The following is a 17,390-nucleotide window of genomic DNA, read 5'->3' as shown; positions in this document are numbered from 1 at the left end:
TTTACTCTAAATATCAACTGAAGTCAAAACTAAAATATTAATTTTGGCCTTGAGGTTGTAAAGCTGCTTCAGAGTGTGTTTGTTTGTGTTTGTTTGTGTTTGTTTGTGTTTGTTTGTGTTTGTTTGTGTATGCAGGAAGTCTTAAAGAGGGCCTGACAAACTTGAGTATTGATTTTTGAACCTTCCAGTCAAACAAACACGATCCTCCCTTCAATGCTTCCTCAGAAACTATAGAAGAACGCCCATTAAAACTGGCTACAGCACAGAAAACTGTGCTATCTGAACACAGGAGATAGGTTTTAAACTTAGCGTCTCTTTAAGTAGGCGTCTCTTTCTCACAAAGTGAAGCAGAAACTACAGTAAAACACCAATAAACACACAACATGGAAGCAAAACCAGACACTGATCACGCAGGTTTCCCATACAATCATCAAACTGCCAAAATTCTGCATAAAATTTTCACTTGTTTGCCTTATTTCTGGCCTCACAAAGCAAAACAACAGCCACAACAAAAAGCAGCGAGAAGGAAAAACACTAAACTAATTAATGTAAGAGGCTGCCTGAGCATTAATGAGGAGGATTTAAAGGTGAAGGAGACGCAGCGCTCCTCCAGCAGGTAGCGCAGGTTCCCAAAATGAATAATGCATGAGTGTCAGAGCCGAGCCGCTGATGTTAAATAGAGACGGCTGAGACGTAAATGAAGCGCTAATGTTTGGAGCCCAGACAAATAATCTTTCTGTGAATTACTCACAGGCCCGCGCTGTTGCTTTGTTGTGTCCTGAATAATGCAGAAAGAGAAACACGGAGACTTAATTAGAATACACGCCGAGGCTTTGGGGCTATAAATGCACGTAAAGGAAAACATTGAATTAAAAACACATAAATATCTCTGCTGAACAAAAGCCTCCTGAAAGCAGGTCGGAGCCGCACATACCTGCTCGTGCTGCTTTCTATCTGCACTGAAAACACGGGGGGTGGTTAGCCGGTAAATTATTTATATTCTATTATGAAAGGTGCAGTAATGTCACTCACTGATTTAACTGTTCTCGCCAGCATCACTTTCAGCAGCTGTTCAAGCACCAAACCTCTGAAACCTCACACCTAAAACACCTTCAGTCCATCTTTACTCCCTTTACTGTCTGAATCCTGTGGAGCAGAACCAACTCATTCACCTGAATCTTACAAACAAAAATCCAAAAATGAATCCAAAAGTAGTGTATAGCTTTTAGCATTTAGCTTTATTTTAAATGTGCTGCCATATGAATGAAAGTGCCATAACATTTGTTGTGCAAACACACTTTTAACATCAGCATCTTTCTGTAGTTTTTATGTAGAAGCCTCGCTCCACTGTCTGTTTCCTTGAATGACTTGCTGCTATCAGTTGTGTGTTTTGCCTTTAAGTGATATTTTAGACTGGAACTACTACGCTGAGAAGACAGTTCAACTTGGCAGTGTTTACAGATGACTTTGGTTCTGTCGACTCCGCCGTCTGGAAGAACTTTAACATGAAAATGGCCGAGTAAAAGTTCCGTACCCTTCTCCATGTTTGGTGGATCCGCCGATTACTTTCTTTTCCTGTTCCACAGCAGCAGACTTTTACAGAATAAAAGCCTGTGAGCAACAGACTTTTACAAAATAAAAGCCTGTGAGCAACAGACTTTTACAATAATAAAATAAATGATAAAACCTGCGTTAATGCGCGATAAAATATTTGTCGGCGTTAAATAAATAACGAGTTAACTCGTTCAGCCCTAGTCTTTAGTTTTTCTCCTTAATCCTCTCGTTCGTCTGTTCTTACTCCTCCACAGTTGCAGCTTCCAGCTTGAAGTATCAGTGCTGTCATGGTTGGAGCTGGTGGAATTCTCTTAATGCTAAGAAAAAGAGCTGCAGTGCTTCCTTTGTTATGTTTATTCTCACAGGAGAGACCGGTCCATTCGATAATCCTGGAATAACTTGTGTTTTATAACATCTAGTCGAACTAAGTGGTGTTCAGGAGGGGGAAATCGAGCAGCCTGTGACCACATCTTTCACTCTTGTGGCTTTTTCTGTACTTTTAGAATCACAAACTTACATTCTTAGCATTGTTTGACATTCCCTTATTATGCTAATAAAATATAAGTGGCTAAGCCTGTATGAAACACCCACTCAGCGGGATCACACGGCACTGAAAGGATCGGATTATTGGCTAAATTACAATCAGACTGAGTTATTAAGTGCATGTAGACACCTTAATCTGACTAAGAACTGGATCGGATGGGATTCAGACCCCGAGATAACTGGGTTGAAAGTCACTCTAAACCTGCTCGTAGACGCTGAAGCACGTGGTGAATCAGACTTTGCGTTCTGCGCATGCTCCAGATGTTTTCCCGGGGTCGTGACCCGGAAGTCAAAGGAGACGATATTCCTGTTGTTGTCGCCGTCAGAAAGAAACAAACAACGCGATGGAGAATGCTCCGTTGGGCATCGAGTTTGTGCAACAAGCAGCTCATCACAGAGCAAATGTAGAGGGACGTAGCTTCATCTGGCTCTGCGTTCTCCATCTTTCTCCAATGCCTGAGTTTGTTGTTGTTGTTGGTGGTGAAGAGGTCAACAGGAAGTGGCTCTATTAGCAACAGCTGGAATGGGTACAGCGCCACCTATCACACCGGGGTATGACACGCTTTGTGCCTCTGATCCCATTCATTCACCGCCAGATATTCAAGGAGAATTACCCTTTAATAACTCAGTCTGATTGTAATTTAGCCAATAATCCGATCCTTTCAGAGCCATGTGGCCCCGGAACAGATCACAGCTCTGGTCTGAATGGGTCCTAACTTACAAATGATCTTCCTTTGACTTAATGATGTCATGATGAGGTCAACTATCTGAACATATCTCATGTTCAAAGACTAAAAATGATGCTTTTACTCTTTAATAAGTTGGATTAGCAGTTTGGTCTATAAAATGTGGTATAAAATGATGCTCCCCACCATCCAGTTCAGAACTAAAGAAGAAGCCTTTCGGATGAGAAGTGAAACATCTTCGAGATCCAAGACGTCCAACTTGCCCTTATTCAAGCTCTTATTCAATTCAATTCAATTAAAACATGTATTTATATAGCACATTAAAACAACCTCAGCTGACCAAAGTGCTTCACAACAGCAACTGCATCACATATTAAGAGAGTCATCAATAAAATAGCAATAATCTTATGATTACCAAGACCTGGATGACTGAGACTCTTCAGTGTTTCCTGAACTATTGTTATCAATCACAAACGGGAGGAAACTAACCTGCAGCTGTTCGTATAATTAAGTGCTCCTTACAAATCTTTCATCTGCTTTCTGTCACTGCAACATTCATCATATTTGGATAATGTGAAGGTGTTACCTTCAAAGTGCCCGTGGCTCCTGTGGAGGACGGTCGGTGAATAAATCTAAGTGTCTTTGGACGGGAATCTGAGCCGTGCACGTTGCCCTGGACGTGCACGCAGCTCCTGTTGTGAACGCGTGAAATAAAACTTTCTTTTTTCAAAGATTAATTGGCCAAAATATTCAGCTTTGATGGAAGACGAAACATGGGGTTTTGTTTGTAAAATAAAGAAAGTGAATAACTCACACCCCAGGCGACCCGAGCTCGGGCCGGTTTAAAGATTTGTTTTGTTGATATCATATTTGCATCACGTTTCTTCCTTTGTAATGAGCCCACTCAGTGATTTAGCCTCAGGTCCACTGCTGACAGATGAAGCTCTGCTGAACCAACTCGCAGGAATGTTCTGTTCTGTGCTGTATTCTCAGAGTGGTTAACGACGTTCTGACCACGCTGCTGGAGCGTAAAAACCAAATTAAAGTGAGCAGGGCGGCGGCTAACGCCTTGTTTTCACTCGTCCGCCTTATTAATCCGGCGCTTCTGGCTGCGATCTGACACGGGGAGTGTTTTTCACTCGGCCGAGCAATAAAGCTCACAGACCTCAGTCCCTCACACTTCATTTGTTAAGAACAGTCGGGGGGGAACAGAGCTGGAGCTAAAGGCAGAGTAACAGGTTCAGAGCGCCTTGTAACTCAACACCAGCAAGTTCAGATCAACAAGTCGCCATTAAGATCCCGAGATTTAATGCTTTGAGCCCAACACAGGACTACTTTTATTTATACTTTAGCACTTTGTCACTTCCTTTTTGGGTTTAGGTGATAATATTACTTAGTAAGGAACGGAAAATGATGACGGTTAGGGCTGAAATATATCATTTTTGCAACAATCCAAAGCTTCAAACGCTCAAGATAAGCTTTGATTTAAAGACATGGTTGGTAATCCTGTTCAGAAACACATTTTGTAATACTGGGTGAAATGGTCCGTCTATCCTGAGAGAAATCTATACAAGATGTATTTAGAAAAAGGGACGAAAATAATCAGACCTCTGTGGCAGCTGCAGGACTGAGAAAAAGCTGACCAATCCGAGATCAGCGGGACGCTGATCTCGGATTGGTCGCCTACAAAAAACCAATCAGATGCCTCTGCTTTCTGCCTACGCCCCCCTCTGCCGGCTCCCTGCTCCATGTGCGCATGCGGTTCCACCGGCTTTGGATGAAGCACTGACGGAATGGGGAGGGGGGGGGTGGAGCTTAGAGGAGTGGACACTTTCGAATCTTGCTAGCTCTCTTGCTAGCTCTCTAGGATTACCTACCATAGCTTTAACATTTGGAAGTAATCAAGATTACTTTTAATTCATTTAATTCATCTTTCTTAAGTTCACGCTTTCTTTGAACACATGACTAGTAATTTACATTAATTCAAACCCTGTAAGGAAAACATAGGCTGTGTTCGAAACCGCATACTACATACTGCATACTGCATACTGCATACTACATACTACATACTTCCATACTACATACTACATACTGCATACTGCATACTGCATACTACATACTTCTATACTACATACTACATACTACATACTTCCATACTACATACTACATACTGCATACTGCATACTTCCATACTGCATACTACATACTACATACTTCCATACTACATACTACATACTGCATACTACATACTACATACTTCCATACTACATACTACATACTGCATACTGCATACTTCCATACTGCATACTACATACTACATACTTCCATACTACATACTACATACTGCATACTACATACTACATACTACATACTGCATACTACATACTACATACTGCATACTACATACTGCATACTACATACTTCATACTTCCATACTTCCATACTACATACTACATACTGCATACTGCATACTACATACTACATACTACATACTTCCATACTACATACTACATACTACATACTACATACTGCATACTACATACTACATACTACATACTGCATACTACATACTACATACTGCATACTGCATACTACATACTACATACTACATACTACATACTACATACTTCCATACTGCACACTCATCGATCAGACAGTATGCAGAGCGTTTACCCACAATGCATTTCGCTCCTGCCCGAGCCGAAATCAGCCGGCCTGAAGCTGATTTCCCTTAAGCTCTAAACTCTGTAAACTTTAGCAACATTTGAAACATTTTCAGGTGAGAAAGTAGTCGTTTAGATCCCCAACGTGTTGAAAACCTGACAAAATACCGGCTGTTTACAATTTTGTTCCCACGAATTCGGCGCTACTAAAGCTAGCCGCAGTGAGCAACGCACTTCCTGTTATTTTCACAAAATAAAATACCCGTTGCCTTTTATCATAGGGAAAGCCATTACCATACAATTGGTGCTTTTGTTTTGAAAACAGGAAGTGAACCTACCCTCGTTGTAGCTAGCTTGAAACTGCCGTTTTGACAGGAAATGACAATCGGCGACGTCACATTACGTTGCATCTTGGGTAGTTTGAGTATGAGTAGTAACCTCATGATGCATACCCAACATTTCAGAGAATCTAGTATGCATCCGGGAACTTCTCGCTTACTCAAACTCGCATACTAACTCAAAAAGTTAGTATGAGTAGTAGGAGTAGTAGGAGAAGTAGGAGAAGTATGCGGTTTCGAACACAGCCAAAGTCCAACAGCACGTTGGAGAGGCCATAGTCTCTCCAACGTGTCCTGGGTCTCCTCCCAGTGGGACGTGCCCAGAACACCTCACCAGGGAGGCATCCTAACCAGAGCCCCTCCCGGATGACCGAGCTTCTCACCCTATCTCTAAGGGAGAGCCCAGACACCCTGTGGAGGAATCCCATTTCGGCCCCTTGTATTCGCGATCTCGTTCTTTCGGTCACTACCCACAGCTCGTGACCACAGGTGAGGGTAGGGACGTAGATTAACCGGTAAATGTAGAGCTTCGCCTTCTGGCTCAGCTCCTTCTTCACCACGTCTGTCAACCTCCCGCTCCATTCGTCCCTCACTCGTGAACAAGACCCCGAGATACTTGAACTCCTCCACTTGGGGAAGGATCTCACTCCCAACCCGGAGAGGGCGTTCCACCCTTTTTCCACAACTCTCGTTGTCATTGGCTGTTCGTGTTGTCTGTCAAAAGACGGACGAATGTAATCTATCGAAGGTATATCGACCATGTTTCATATCTCTGTGGAGGAAAAGTTATTCCTGGATAGCTATCGTTATATCGCCCGACCCTAGGAACAGGACTGATTTGTGTGCGCAGAACCATTTTTCATCCATCTTGAAAAAAACAGCAATGTGAGAGATTATGATGTTCTGAAAATGTAATAAATTCCAACTCGGGAACTAACACCAATAAAACAATAAGAAAATGGTTTCAGCATGTCGGTATAAAAGAAAACTTGTTGAAAGGGAAACAGAGTCACAACATGAGTAATTATTGAGGAACTATATTTTCTCTTTCATACACAATTAATGGAGAGAAAGGTGGAGGGGAGAGTGGTTGGGGGTGTAAATGAGCATCGGCTTGTTGTTAAAAGCCTGCTGTGCATCTAATGGATTGTCTCTGACTTTATTATTCAGCTCTGCTTATTAAAGGAAAGGTTTCACTGCCAACAGCTTTTAGCTTTAATGTGATTAAATTAAGCTCGGCTTGTTTTCCTTCGCTGGTTGTCTTCCTGCGTTCGGAGTTTCTTTGTTGCTGATGGATAAAACTGTTGAAGACTCTTGAGATGAGTTTGCAACATCGTGTTCTTTCAGTGAATGCTTTCCTTAAACAGCAGACATTCAGCATCTCAGTGAGATTGTTATGTTAAAAGAGTAGCTTTCTAACCCTGGTACAGCCCTATGGATCATTACCTCGCTGATACAACCTGCTGTATTTGTCAGGTTTACCTTTTCGGCTGGGAAAAGATGTCATGTACCATAAAAAAAACGACAAACTACCGTTTCACGCTCAGGATATTCACTCAGAGCAGCTCCTACTACTACAAGCCTTGGAACAAAGATAACGGACAGTTGCTGTGATACCGGCATCTTACGCTGCTTTAACATCTTTTGGGGATTTTAAACCAACGCACGTTTTGGGAGATTTGATAATAAAACCAACGCTATTGAAAAATTCAACGATAATGTTGTGTTCAGACTAAGGCTGGGCGAGTTAACTCGTTATTTATTTAATGCCGATAAATATTTTATCGAGCATTAACGCAGGTTTTATTATTGTAAAAGTCTGTTGAATGCATCACATTCACACAGTTACAGCAAACACCACGAAGCATGGAGTAATAAAATAAAGATAAACTAGCAGCTAACATCACCGCTACAGGTGCTCCTCGGTCTCTGTGGCTGTGTTCGAAACCGCATACTGCATACTCATCGATCAGACAGTATGCAGAGCGTTTACCCACAATGCATTTCGCTCCTGCCCGAGCCGAAATCAGCCGGCCTGAAGCTGATTTCTCTTAAGCTCTAAACTCTGTAAACTTTAGCAACATTTGAAACATTTTCAGGTGAGAAAGTAGTCGTTTAGATCCCCAACGTGTTGAAAACCTGACAAAATACCGGCTGTTTACAATTTTGTTCCCACGAATTCGGCGCTACTAAAGCTAGCCGCAGTGAGCAACGCACTTCCGGTTATTTTCACAAAATAAAATACCCGTTGCCTTTTATCATAGGGAAAGCCATTACCATACAATTGGTGCTTTTATTTTGAAAACAGGAAGTGAACCTACCCTCGTAGTAGCTAGCTTGAAACTGCTGTTTTGACAGGAAATGACGATCGGCGACGTCACGTTACGTTGCATCTTGGGTAGTTTGAGTATGAGTAGTAACCTCATGATGCATACCCAACATTTCGGCCAATCTAGTATGCATCCGGGAACTTCTGCTTACTCAAACTCGCATACTAACTCAGAAAGTTAGTATGAGTAGTAGGAGTAGTAGGAGAAGTAGGAGAAGTAGGAGAAGTATGCGGTTTCGAACACAGCCTGTATGAAGCTCACGGAGCTAACCGGCGCTACTTCCTGTTTTACTTGTTTCAACATAAAAGCACGTATTTCAAAATAAATTTTTCTTAAAAACTCCTGCATTTACAGCCAAGTTGAATTGTCTTCTCAGCGTAGTAGTTCCAGTCTAAAATATCACTTAAAGGCAAAACACACAACTGATAGCAGCAAGTCATTCAAGGAAACAGACAGTGGAGCGAGGCTTCTACATAAAAACTACAGAAAGATGCTGATGTTAAAAGTGTGTTTGCACAACAAATGTTATGGCACTTTCATTCATATGGCAGCACATTTAAAATAAAGCTAAATACTAAAAGCTATACACTACTTTTGGATTCATTTTTGGATTTTGCATACAAATGCGATTAATCGTGATTAATCAGGGAAATCATGTGATTAATTAGATTAAAAGTTTTAATCGTTGCCCAGCCCTAATTCAGACTCAGAGACAGTCATCCATCATTTCGTCCGGTGGATCAGGAGCTGATCACAGTGATTAATCCCATTAGCTGACTGATGGAATGAAGATGGTTCTGTGCCGCCGCTCTTCTGTCTCATAATCAATATTTTGATATCAGCAGAAAAATTAGAAATTATTTCCAGCAGCATTTGGCCCTGTTTGATCACCGGCCTCCTCCTCATCAGCAGCAGATCAATAACTTATCACTGATAGAAGAACGGAGCCTCTGCAGTTCAGGACCTATTGATCAGAGAGGAGCTTTCATCTTTTTTAATTTAAAGCTGAAATGGATCAGTGTGGCAGAAAGGTATGAAAGATGCTGCTGCATGAGCAGACGGGAGGTGGTCACCCCGAGAACACCTGCTTCCACCTCATTATGGAATCATGCTAATAGAAATGTAAGAAATCGTCGTGCATTTTTGGTTTTCAAAAGGATGGTTTCTAAAATAATTTTTGAGGGCTACAAGTATTTATAATTTGTGAAGGATTTTGTGTTTATTTCTGATTTTGCTTCATTATTCTTCTATTTTTTTTTACTTTATTGGATGCAATTCTGTTTTTTCTCTTTTTACTATTATTTTTTATTATTATTATATTATTATTATTATTATTATTATTATTATTATTATTATTATTATTATTATTATCATTATTATTATTATTATTTATTTTTGTTATTATTATTTTATTTTTTTACTTTTTACTTACTTTAGTATTTGTAAAAATATAGGTTAATTTTGTTCAACAGGACAGGCTTAAATATAAGCATTACGCTTCAGCCTGTAGGCCTTTTCAGTCACTTAAAAAATGCTGTGATTGTACTGAACACATTTGTTGTTTACTGTGTGACTGAATAAAACAAACAAACAAACAAACAAAAAAACAAACACCTCCCACACAACAGGAAGCGGATCCTCAATCTTAAAGAGATAACATGAAAAACAAGGAATTTAGACTTCTGAGAATGTTTCCTCTGGATAGAAAAAAGCTTCTAGAATTAAAGCTGCTTTCTGAGCCGACAGGTTAGTGCGTTCAGTTCCAAATATGGGTCATACGAGGCACGGGACCGCTTTAATGCCAGATAATATGTTCACAGACCGGCCTTTAAAGGGACAGTTCGCCTCTTCTGACATGAAGCTGTGTAACATCCCATATCAGCAGCATCATTTCTGAACATCTTCTTACCCCCTGCTGCGTCCTGTGAGCAGAGTTCCAGCCTCGTTTTGGTGTTGATGACGGTAGTCCGGCTAGTTGGCTGGGGTTTAAAAAATAAATAGTGCTTCAACTGGAAGCACTTTTAAATCCAGGTTAAAAACATTTCTCTTTCCGTGTGCTTATGGCTGAGTTTATATTTTTCTTTCCCCCCTCTCCTTTGATTGCTTTTACTGTGTTTTAATTTTTATCCTCTTTAAATCGCTTGTTTTTATGCTGCTTTATGCTGTTCTTCGAAATGTCTTGTCTTTATGTAAAGCACATTGAGTTGCCTGTGGGATGAAATGCTTTATATAAATAAAGATGCCTTGCCTAATCTGAAATACGATGCTTCACCCCAACATTGTTTCTGAAACAAAAAGGCATGAGCATTTCTTCAAAGAAAAGCCCAAAGCCTGTGGGAGAAGTCCTAAAACTGCTCAGCAACCTCAGTACGATACCGATAAAACTAAAAGCTGAGACTACTTGGGCAGTTTTTACTATCCTGGATCGTTTGGGCTAAAAAATAAGTTCTTTCACTTTACAAAATAAGACAGATTCCAGCTTTGAAATGTCCACAGGACGTTTCAGAGACTGATCTGTCTGCAGAAAGCTTATTAACGTTGGAAGTATATTATTAGCATCATTAGCCAGGGTGTCAGTCAACTCTAAAATGTTTAAAATCTCTCCAGAAAACTTTGAATGAAAGCAGATTTAATCAGAGCTTCAGCTTCCTGGGCTGAAGCTGTGAGGCAGCACCTGGATGCAAAGTGAAAAGCAAAAGGATCTGGAATATGGAACCATTTAATAAGTGTTTTAGGAACAGCTAAATTATAAATAAATTCTCAGGAACAGGGAGGAGGCTCTGGCACTGTTAAGATCAATTGTGCCTAATCTCAGGAGCTTAACGCAGAAAGACTAAAACTCTTTTCTTATAATCCCAACACTGAGCAGACAGAGGATGAATAAGAAGATGTATGACGAGGAAAAAAAGATGGAAACAAGCGATTATTGTGAAAGTCTCTTTGTGGAGCTGAAAGCAAACTCTGGGGTTCACCCAGCCTGCTGGTTGCTTCCAGGAAAAAGAAGAAGCCACCAAACCCTCCATCAGCATCAGCATAAATACAGGCAGCAACCTGAGGGAAACACAGCATCTTTATGGCTTTATGGCATTAGATACCTTTCATCCAGGCAAGGCAATTGCCCCCCAGACTGCCGTACCCTAAAATATAAACATTTATGAGCCACCACCAGGCATAAAACACATGATGAAGGACTGGATAGACTTCATTTAAAGGTTTGGTACAGTTAGCACCAACAATGCATCCTAAAGAAAGTGTTTCATCTGCACTCTTCACTTTTAAATTAATTAATCAATTATTATTTTTCATGTTTTTAGATAGATAGATAGATAGATAGATAGATAGATAGATAGATAGATAGATAGATAGATAGATAGATAAATACTTTATTCATCCCAATTTGGGAAATTGTTTTGTTGCAGCAGCATACAGTAAAATATATGAAAACAATTAAAGTAGTAAAAACAAGCAAATAGAATAGAATAAAATAAAAATAAGCAAATCAAATCTAACTCTTCATCCTGTAGATTTGTACATAGCGAATGTTTATTCACTATTTTTATTTTATTTTATTTTTTTATTGCCTTCTTGTGATTTTATGTAGCTGTAAAGCACTTTGAATTGTACTCTACAGATAAAATTGCCTTGCCTAAAAACAACAGAAAGTCATTTTCCATTAAAGAACTTTGGGAATATCCTTAAAATAGCTTCAGACTCTGATTAATCTTTTTTTTTTTTTTTTTTTTTTGTAGTTTATTTGGCAGGGACAATGCAGTGCACATTGTTACAAACATGACATGGCAAAGGCCATGACAAAACTTGCAGATGTGAATACATAAAAAGGTTTATAGCCAGATGGCTAATTTGCAACCCCATCTTGAGGATAAACCTTTGACGGTCCCTTTGCTTCACACCCTAAATCGTAAACTTTCTCCTCCTTTTGACCGAATGCCTTAAAAGATAATGATCAGGGTGCAGGTGGTCAGCCTTTTCAATCCAGCCTGGGACCCCCCACTGGTTACCCTGGGACTGTGCATCAGGTAAAAAGCAGGAAGTAATCAGTGGGACCACCTGCTGGCTCCTCCAGGTAAAGTGAGCAGGACTCAGGTGCTCTGAATCAGGCCGGAGAGGCTTTTTTTCTGGGCTTGTTTGGCACATGCTGACAGATAAATGCTGTGGAAAATATTCAGTTTTATGGCTGAGCTGCAGCACACTCACACAGAAACGCCAGCGCTCAGCTGATCCGTCCGTGCACGTGTGTGCACGTGTGTGCACGTGTGTGCTAACTCTTACCATCAATTAGCTTAATTGAAGAGTTGGAGCATGATTTATTGACATCGGGGGGGGCTCAGAGAGGGAGCGAGTCGCTCCAGCATCTCTCGGATCTGTTCGATAACTGAAATCATACGACAAAGCCTCAATGTCACCTCTGTCCTACACGCTTCTTCAGTATGTTTATGGATGTTTGGACCACAGATTCAATTAAAACCTCACTCCAATGAGCTGCTAACGTTGTGTTTTCGTGTCATTTTGCCCACACTTGCACATTATCTCTGACTACATACGCATTAAACTGATAGCATGAGCTCCACTTGCTGCCAGAGACACCAGCACTGAAGATGGAGGAAGTCAAACTGGCCTTTATGGCATTTATATCTATGAAAGAACCCAAACCCAACGACACCTTAAGGAGAAAAACTGTAAACCTGAGCAGATATGATGTAAATGTACTTTATTTATACAGGAATAATGGAAGATTCCCTCCTAAGATGCCCAAATACAACATTATTTAAAAAAAGAACATGTTAAGGATTACGACCCTTGTGTGAAGCAGTTCCATTTGAACTAATATGTTTCAGGATTATTATTATTATTATTATTATTATTATTATTATTATTATTTTCTCTGTTTTTGTCTTTAATGTCACCTCCAGTAATCTATTTATTTTTAAAATCAATAAAATATGCAGAAAACCAAAAACTGAAGAACTAAAAAAGAGCTGCAATAAAAGCTGGTACAGGCCAACAGAACCAGCAGAACCAAACTGGAGCTGGTACAGGCCAGCAGAACCAAACCGGAGCTGGTACAGGCCAGCAGAACCAAACCGGAGCTGGTACAGGCCAGCAGAACCAGCAGAACCAAACCGGAGCTGGTACAGGCCAGCAGAACCAGCAGAACCAAACCGGAGCTGGTACAGGCCAACAGAACCAGCAGAACCAAACCGGAGCTGGTACAGGCCAACAGAACCAGCAGAACCAAACTGGAGCTGGTACAGGCCAGCAGAACCAGCAGAACCAAACCGGAGCTGGTACAGGCCAGCAGAACCAGCAGAACCAAACCGGAGCTGGTACAGGCCAACAGAACCAGCAGAACCAAACCGGAGCTGGTACAGGCCAACAGAACCAGCAGAACCAAACTGGAGCTGGTACAGGCCAGCAGAACCAAACTGGAGCTGGTACAGGCCAGCAGAACCAGCAGAACCTGATAACTGGAGCTCCTGCCTCACTCCTGTGTGACAAACCGGTGAACCAAAATAAGGCTGAAACACTGACAGCATCAGCCAAACACCTCAGCAGACCAACTGGACCCAAGTTTAATCTGGTTTAACAGAACCATGGACCCAAGTTTAGTCTGGTTTAACAGAACCATGGACCCAAGTTTAGTCTGGTTTAACAGAACCATGGACCCAAGTTTAGTCTGGTTTAACAGAACCATGGACCCAAGTTTAATCTGGTTTAACAGAACCATGGACCCAAGTTTAGTCTGGTTTAACAGAACCATGGAGCCTGTAAAGCTGTGAAACATTCTGTGATGCATACAGATACAAACGTTCAGTAAAACTGATGCAGCCCAAAGAGAAGACAAGCCCAGTTAAACCAGTTCAACCCAATTAAACCCAATTAAACCCTGAAAACCCAGTTCAACCAATTAACCCAGTTCAACCAGTTAAACCAGTTAAACCCAGGTTTAACCCAGTTCAACCAGTTAAACCCCTGAAAACCCAGTTCAACCAGTTAAACCAGCACAGCCCGGTTCCACCGGCCGGGGGTCCGGTCTTCAGTCTCATTTCAGCAGCCGCAAACAGCAGAATTATAACCTCCAATCACACACGCACACACGCGCGTACACGCACTGCGGGATGCAGGCAGCCATCAGACACATTGCACCCTTCCTCCCTCTCACCGTGCGCGCTGCTGTGCGCTCCCAGCAGCCAGCAGAGCAGCAGCAGGTACGCAGCCGCCGTCCTCCTCCTCCTCCGCCGCGGCAGCTTCCTCCAAACACCGTCAGTACATCCACCCAAAGCCGGCTCCATGCCGCGCCGCTGCGGTCCCTCTGAGTCAGGGATGGCACAGAAACAGACCCAATCCAGATGCTCCTGCGGGGATTGTTCTAACCCTTCACAGACTCGAGCTGTCAGTAGAAATAAAACGAGAATAAAAAACCCAAAAACGGGTGTTGAGTTGGGGGAAAAAAAGAGGAGAGACCTCTCCTCCCCTGGAAAATGACCCTGGTCCCCCGGCTGGGCAAGGATGTCCAAAACAGGAAGAAAACAGGTAAAAGAAAAAGAAAGAAAGATAGAAAATCCCAGAACAAATGCACAGGAACTCAGTCTCCCACTTTTAGAGATTTTAAAAATAAGTTCCAACTATGAAGGTAGAGTCTCCATCACTCCGACACGCCGCTGCTTCCCATTCACACACGCAGGGAGCGTAAAAAGCCACGCTGCCTTCCCGGAGGTCTGCTCCGTCTGCCGGGGAGGACCAGCGGAGTGGGTCGGAAGAGAAGAGGAGGGGAGGGAGAGTCGAGCCCACTTTCTCTCTCTGTGTGTGGAGCTCTACAGCTGGAGAGGGAAAAGGTAAAGAGACCCAGGCTGAGAATGGAGAACATTGATCTAAAAGGGCTGGAGATAAAGTCTGGAGCGGGAGTGGAGAGGAGCGGGCCGAGCGGGCGCATGAGCCCGCCGGAGGAGGCAGCGCGGCCGGGGAGAGATCCGCTGAACTCTCCTGCCCTCTCTGGTCGCACCTGGAACGTTTTTGGAGATTAAAATCCCAATAAAAGAGAGAAAGAATATCAGGTAAAATGAGATGTGGAATGACTAAAACAAAACTTCAAACGTCTGGATTTATTTTGTATTTTTTTCCATTCTTAGTATAGTTTTGGTTCAATGCAAGTCAACAAGGAGCTTCTTCATTTAACTTATTTCTAAAGCATAAATAAATAAAACAAATTAAAAGATTTCACATCTATGAAGACACTGCAAACAGGAACTGCTATTAGCCAAATCAGCGTTGTTTTAATGGCAAGGATTCAGGTAAATGGTAACAAATATTAAGAATCTAAAGGGGATAAGCAGTGAAAATACACAAAAGCTCTCCTGACAACATACATTTTTCCTGTCTTTCTATAGATAAATATTTGTTTTAACTAGGGATGGGCAAAGATTAAACATTTTAATCTAATTAATCACACGATTTCCCTAATTAATCGCGATTAATCTCATTTGTACGCAGAATCCAAAAATAAATCCAAAAGTAGTGTATAGCTTTTAGCATTTAGTTTTATTTTAAATGTGCTGCCATATGAATGAATGTGCCATAACATTAAAATGAACTTCAAAACTTTAAAATGAAAATGGCCGAGTAAAAGTTCCGTACCCTTCTCCATGTTTGGTGGATCCGCCGATTACTTTCTTTTCCTGTTCCACAGCAGACAGCAGCAGACTTTTACAAAATAAAAGCCTGTGAGCAACAGACTTTTACAATAATAAAATAAATAATAAAACCTGCATTAATGCGCAATAAAATCTTTGTCGTCGTTAAATAATTAACGAGTTAACGCGATAATAACGAGTTAACTCGCCCAGCCCTATTTTTAAGTTGTTATTTTGCTTCCCAAAGTGAGCATATTGTGTTAAAGTGTCTCTATGAGCTTGAATGAATTATTTTCTGCTTTATTTTTCACTCAAAAGCTGAATTTCCCACCAAAGCTGATAAATCACACTGAAAGGCCTTCCAGAGAGACTCACTTTAGACTATGACAGCCACTTCACTGAAGAACATGAGGTAATTTCAGCTTCGTTACTGATGATAGGCTGAAAAATGAGTCCCATAGAAGCTCAAAACATAATTAAAATCACATGCCGGGGCAGGCGATGTTAAATCACTCCATCTCACAGAGAAATAAATCCAGACTTCACAAAGTAAAAGCATAACTACTGTTTTATGATCGGGCAGAAGAAACACGCACAATGATTTCCTTTGGTTGATCAGAGATGTCGTATTTGGGATGATGAGCGTCCATGAGTTAAAAGCAACTTATTCTCTGGCAAGACGTCAGTGCATTACTGACTCATTACTGAAAGTAGTGTATAGCTTTTAGCATTTAGTTTTATTTTAAATGTGCTGCCATATGAATGAAAGTGCCATAACATTTGTTGTGCAAACACACTTTTAACATCAGCATCTTTCTGTAGTTTTTATGTAGAAGCCTCGCTCCACTGTCTGTTTCCTTGAATGACTTGCTGCTATCAGTTGTGTGTTTTGCCTTTAAGTGATATTTTAGACTGGAACTACTACGCTGAGAAGACAATTCAACTTGGCTGTAAATGCAGGATTTTTTTTTTTTTAATCTATTTTGAAATACGTGCTTTTATGTTGAAACGCGTAAAACAGGAAGTAGCGCCGGTTAGCTCCGTGAGCTTCACATGAACTTTATATGAATTGGATTATTTTATAAATAATTATGATTACAATTAATTGAATTCCAATTGGCTTGAATTGGACTTTATTATCTAAGTGCCTTGAGATGACATTTGTTGTATTTGGCGCTATATAAATAAAAATGAATTGAATGGAATTCACACAGAGACCGAGGAGTACCTGTAACGGTGATATCCAACTTTAAATGGCCGAATAAAAGTTCCGTACCCTTCTCCAGGTTTGGTGGATCCGCAGCAGAAAGCAACAGACTTTTACAATAATAAAACCTGCGTTAATGCGCGATAAAATATATATCGGCGTTAAATAATTAACAAGTTAACGCGACAATAACGAGTTAACGCACCCAGCCCTAGTTTTTATGTTTCTAACGTTCAACAATTTAGTGAAACATGTTAGCATGCAAACCTTTGCTATTCAGGAGACGACATAAAGCCCAGTTCCAGCTGATAGAATGTTATTACATCCATACCTCATTCATTTATAGAGGATGAAAGGCAGGATAACTTTCTTTGTTGTTTGGTTGCTCGGCTTGACACTGATAGTTGGTTAAGGCCATAA

At 41.1% G+C, this 17,390-nt stretch overlaps 1 protein-coding gene across 1 annotated transcript in view; it reads right to left on the bottom strand.

Annotated features, from left to right (window-relative positions):
- The window catches only part of dcc (DCC netrin 1 receptor), a 368,701-nt gene extending 353,833 nt beyond the window's left edge, over positions 1–14,868 (bottom strand). Inside the window, exon 1 of the mRNA XM_075455474.1 lies at positions 14,296–14,868. Within this exon, the coding sequence (XP_075311589.1) occupies positions 14,296–14,425 (130 nt within the window). The 5' untranslated portion in view covers positions 14,426–14,868. The remainder of the gene's footprint in view (positions 1–14,295) is intronic.
- Between the last annotated feature and the right edge of the window lie 2,522 nt (positions 14,869–17,390).

The sequence above is a fragment of the Odontesthes bonariensis genome, chromosome 22 (assembly GCF_027942865.1).
Source record: "Odontesthes bonariensis isolate fOdoBon6 chromosome 22, fOdoBon6.hap1, whole genome shotgun sequence".
Taxonomy (NCBI): Eukaryota; Metazoa; Chordata; class Actinopteri; order Atheriniformes; family Atherinopsidae; genus Odontesthes; species Odontesthes bonariensis.
This window is presented reverse-complemented; position numbering and strand designations above follow the sequence as displayed.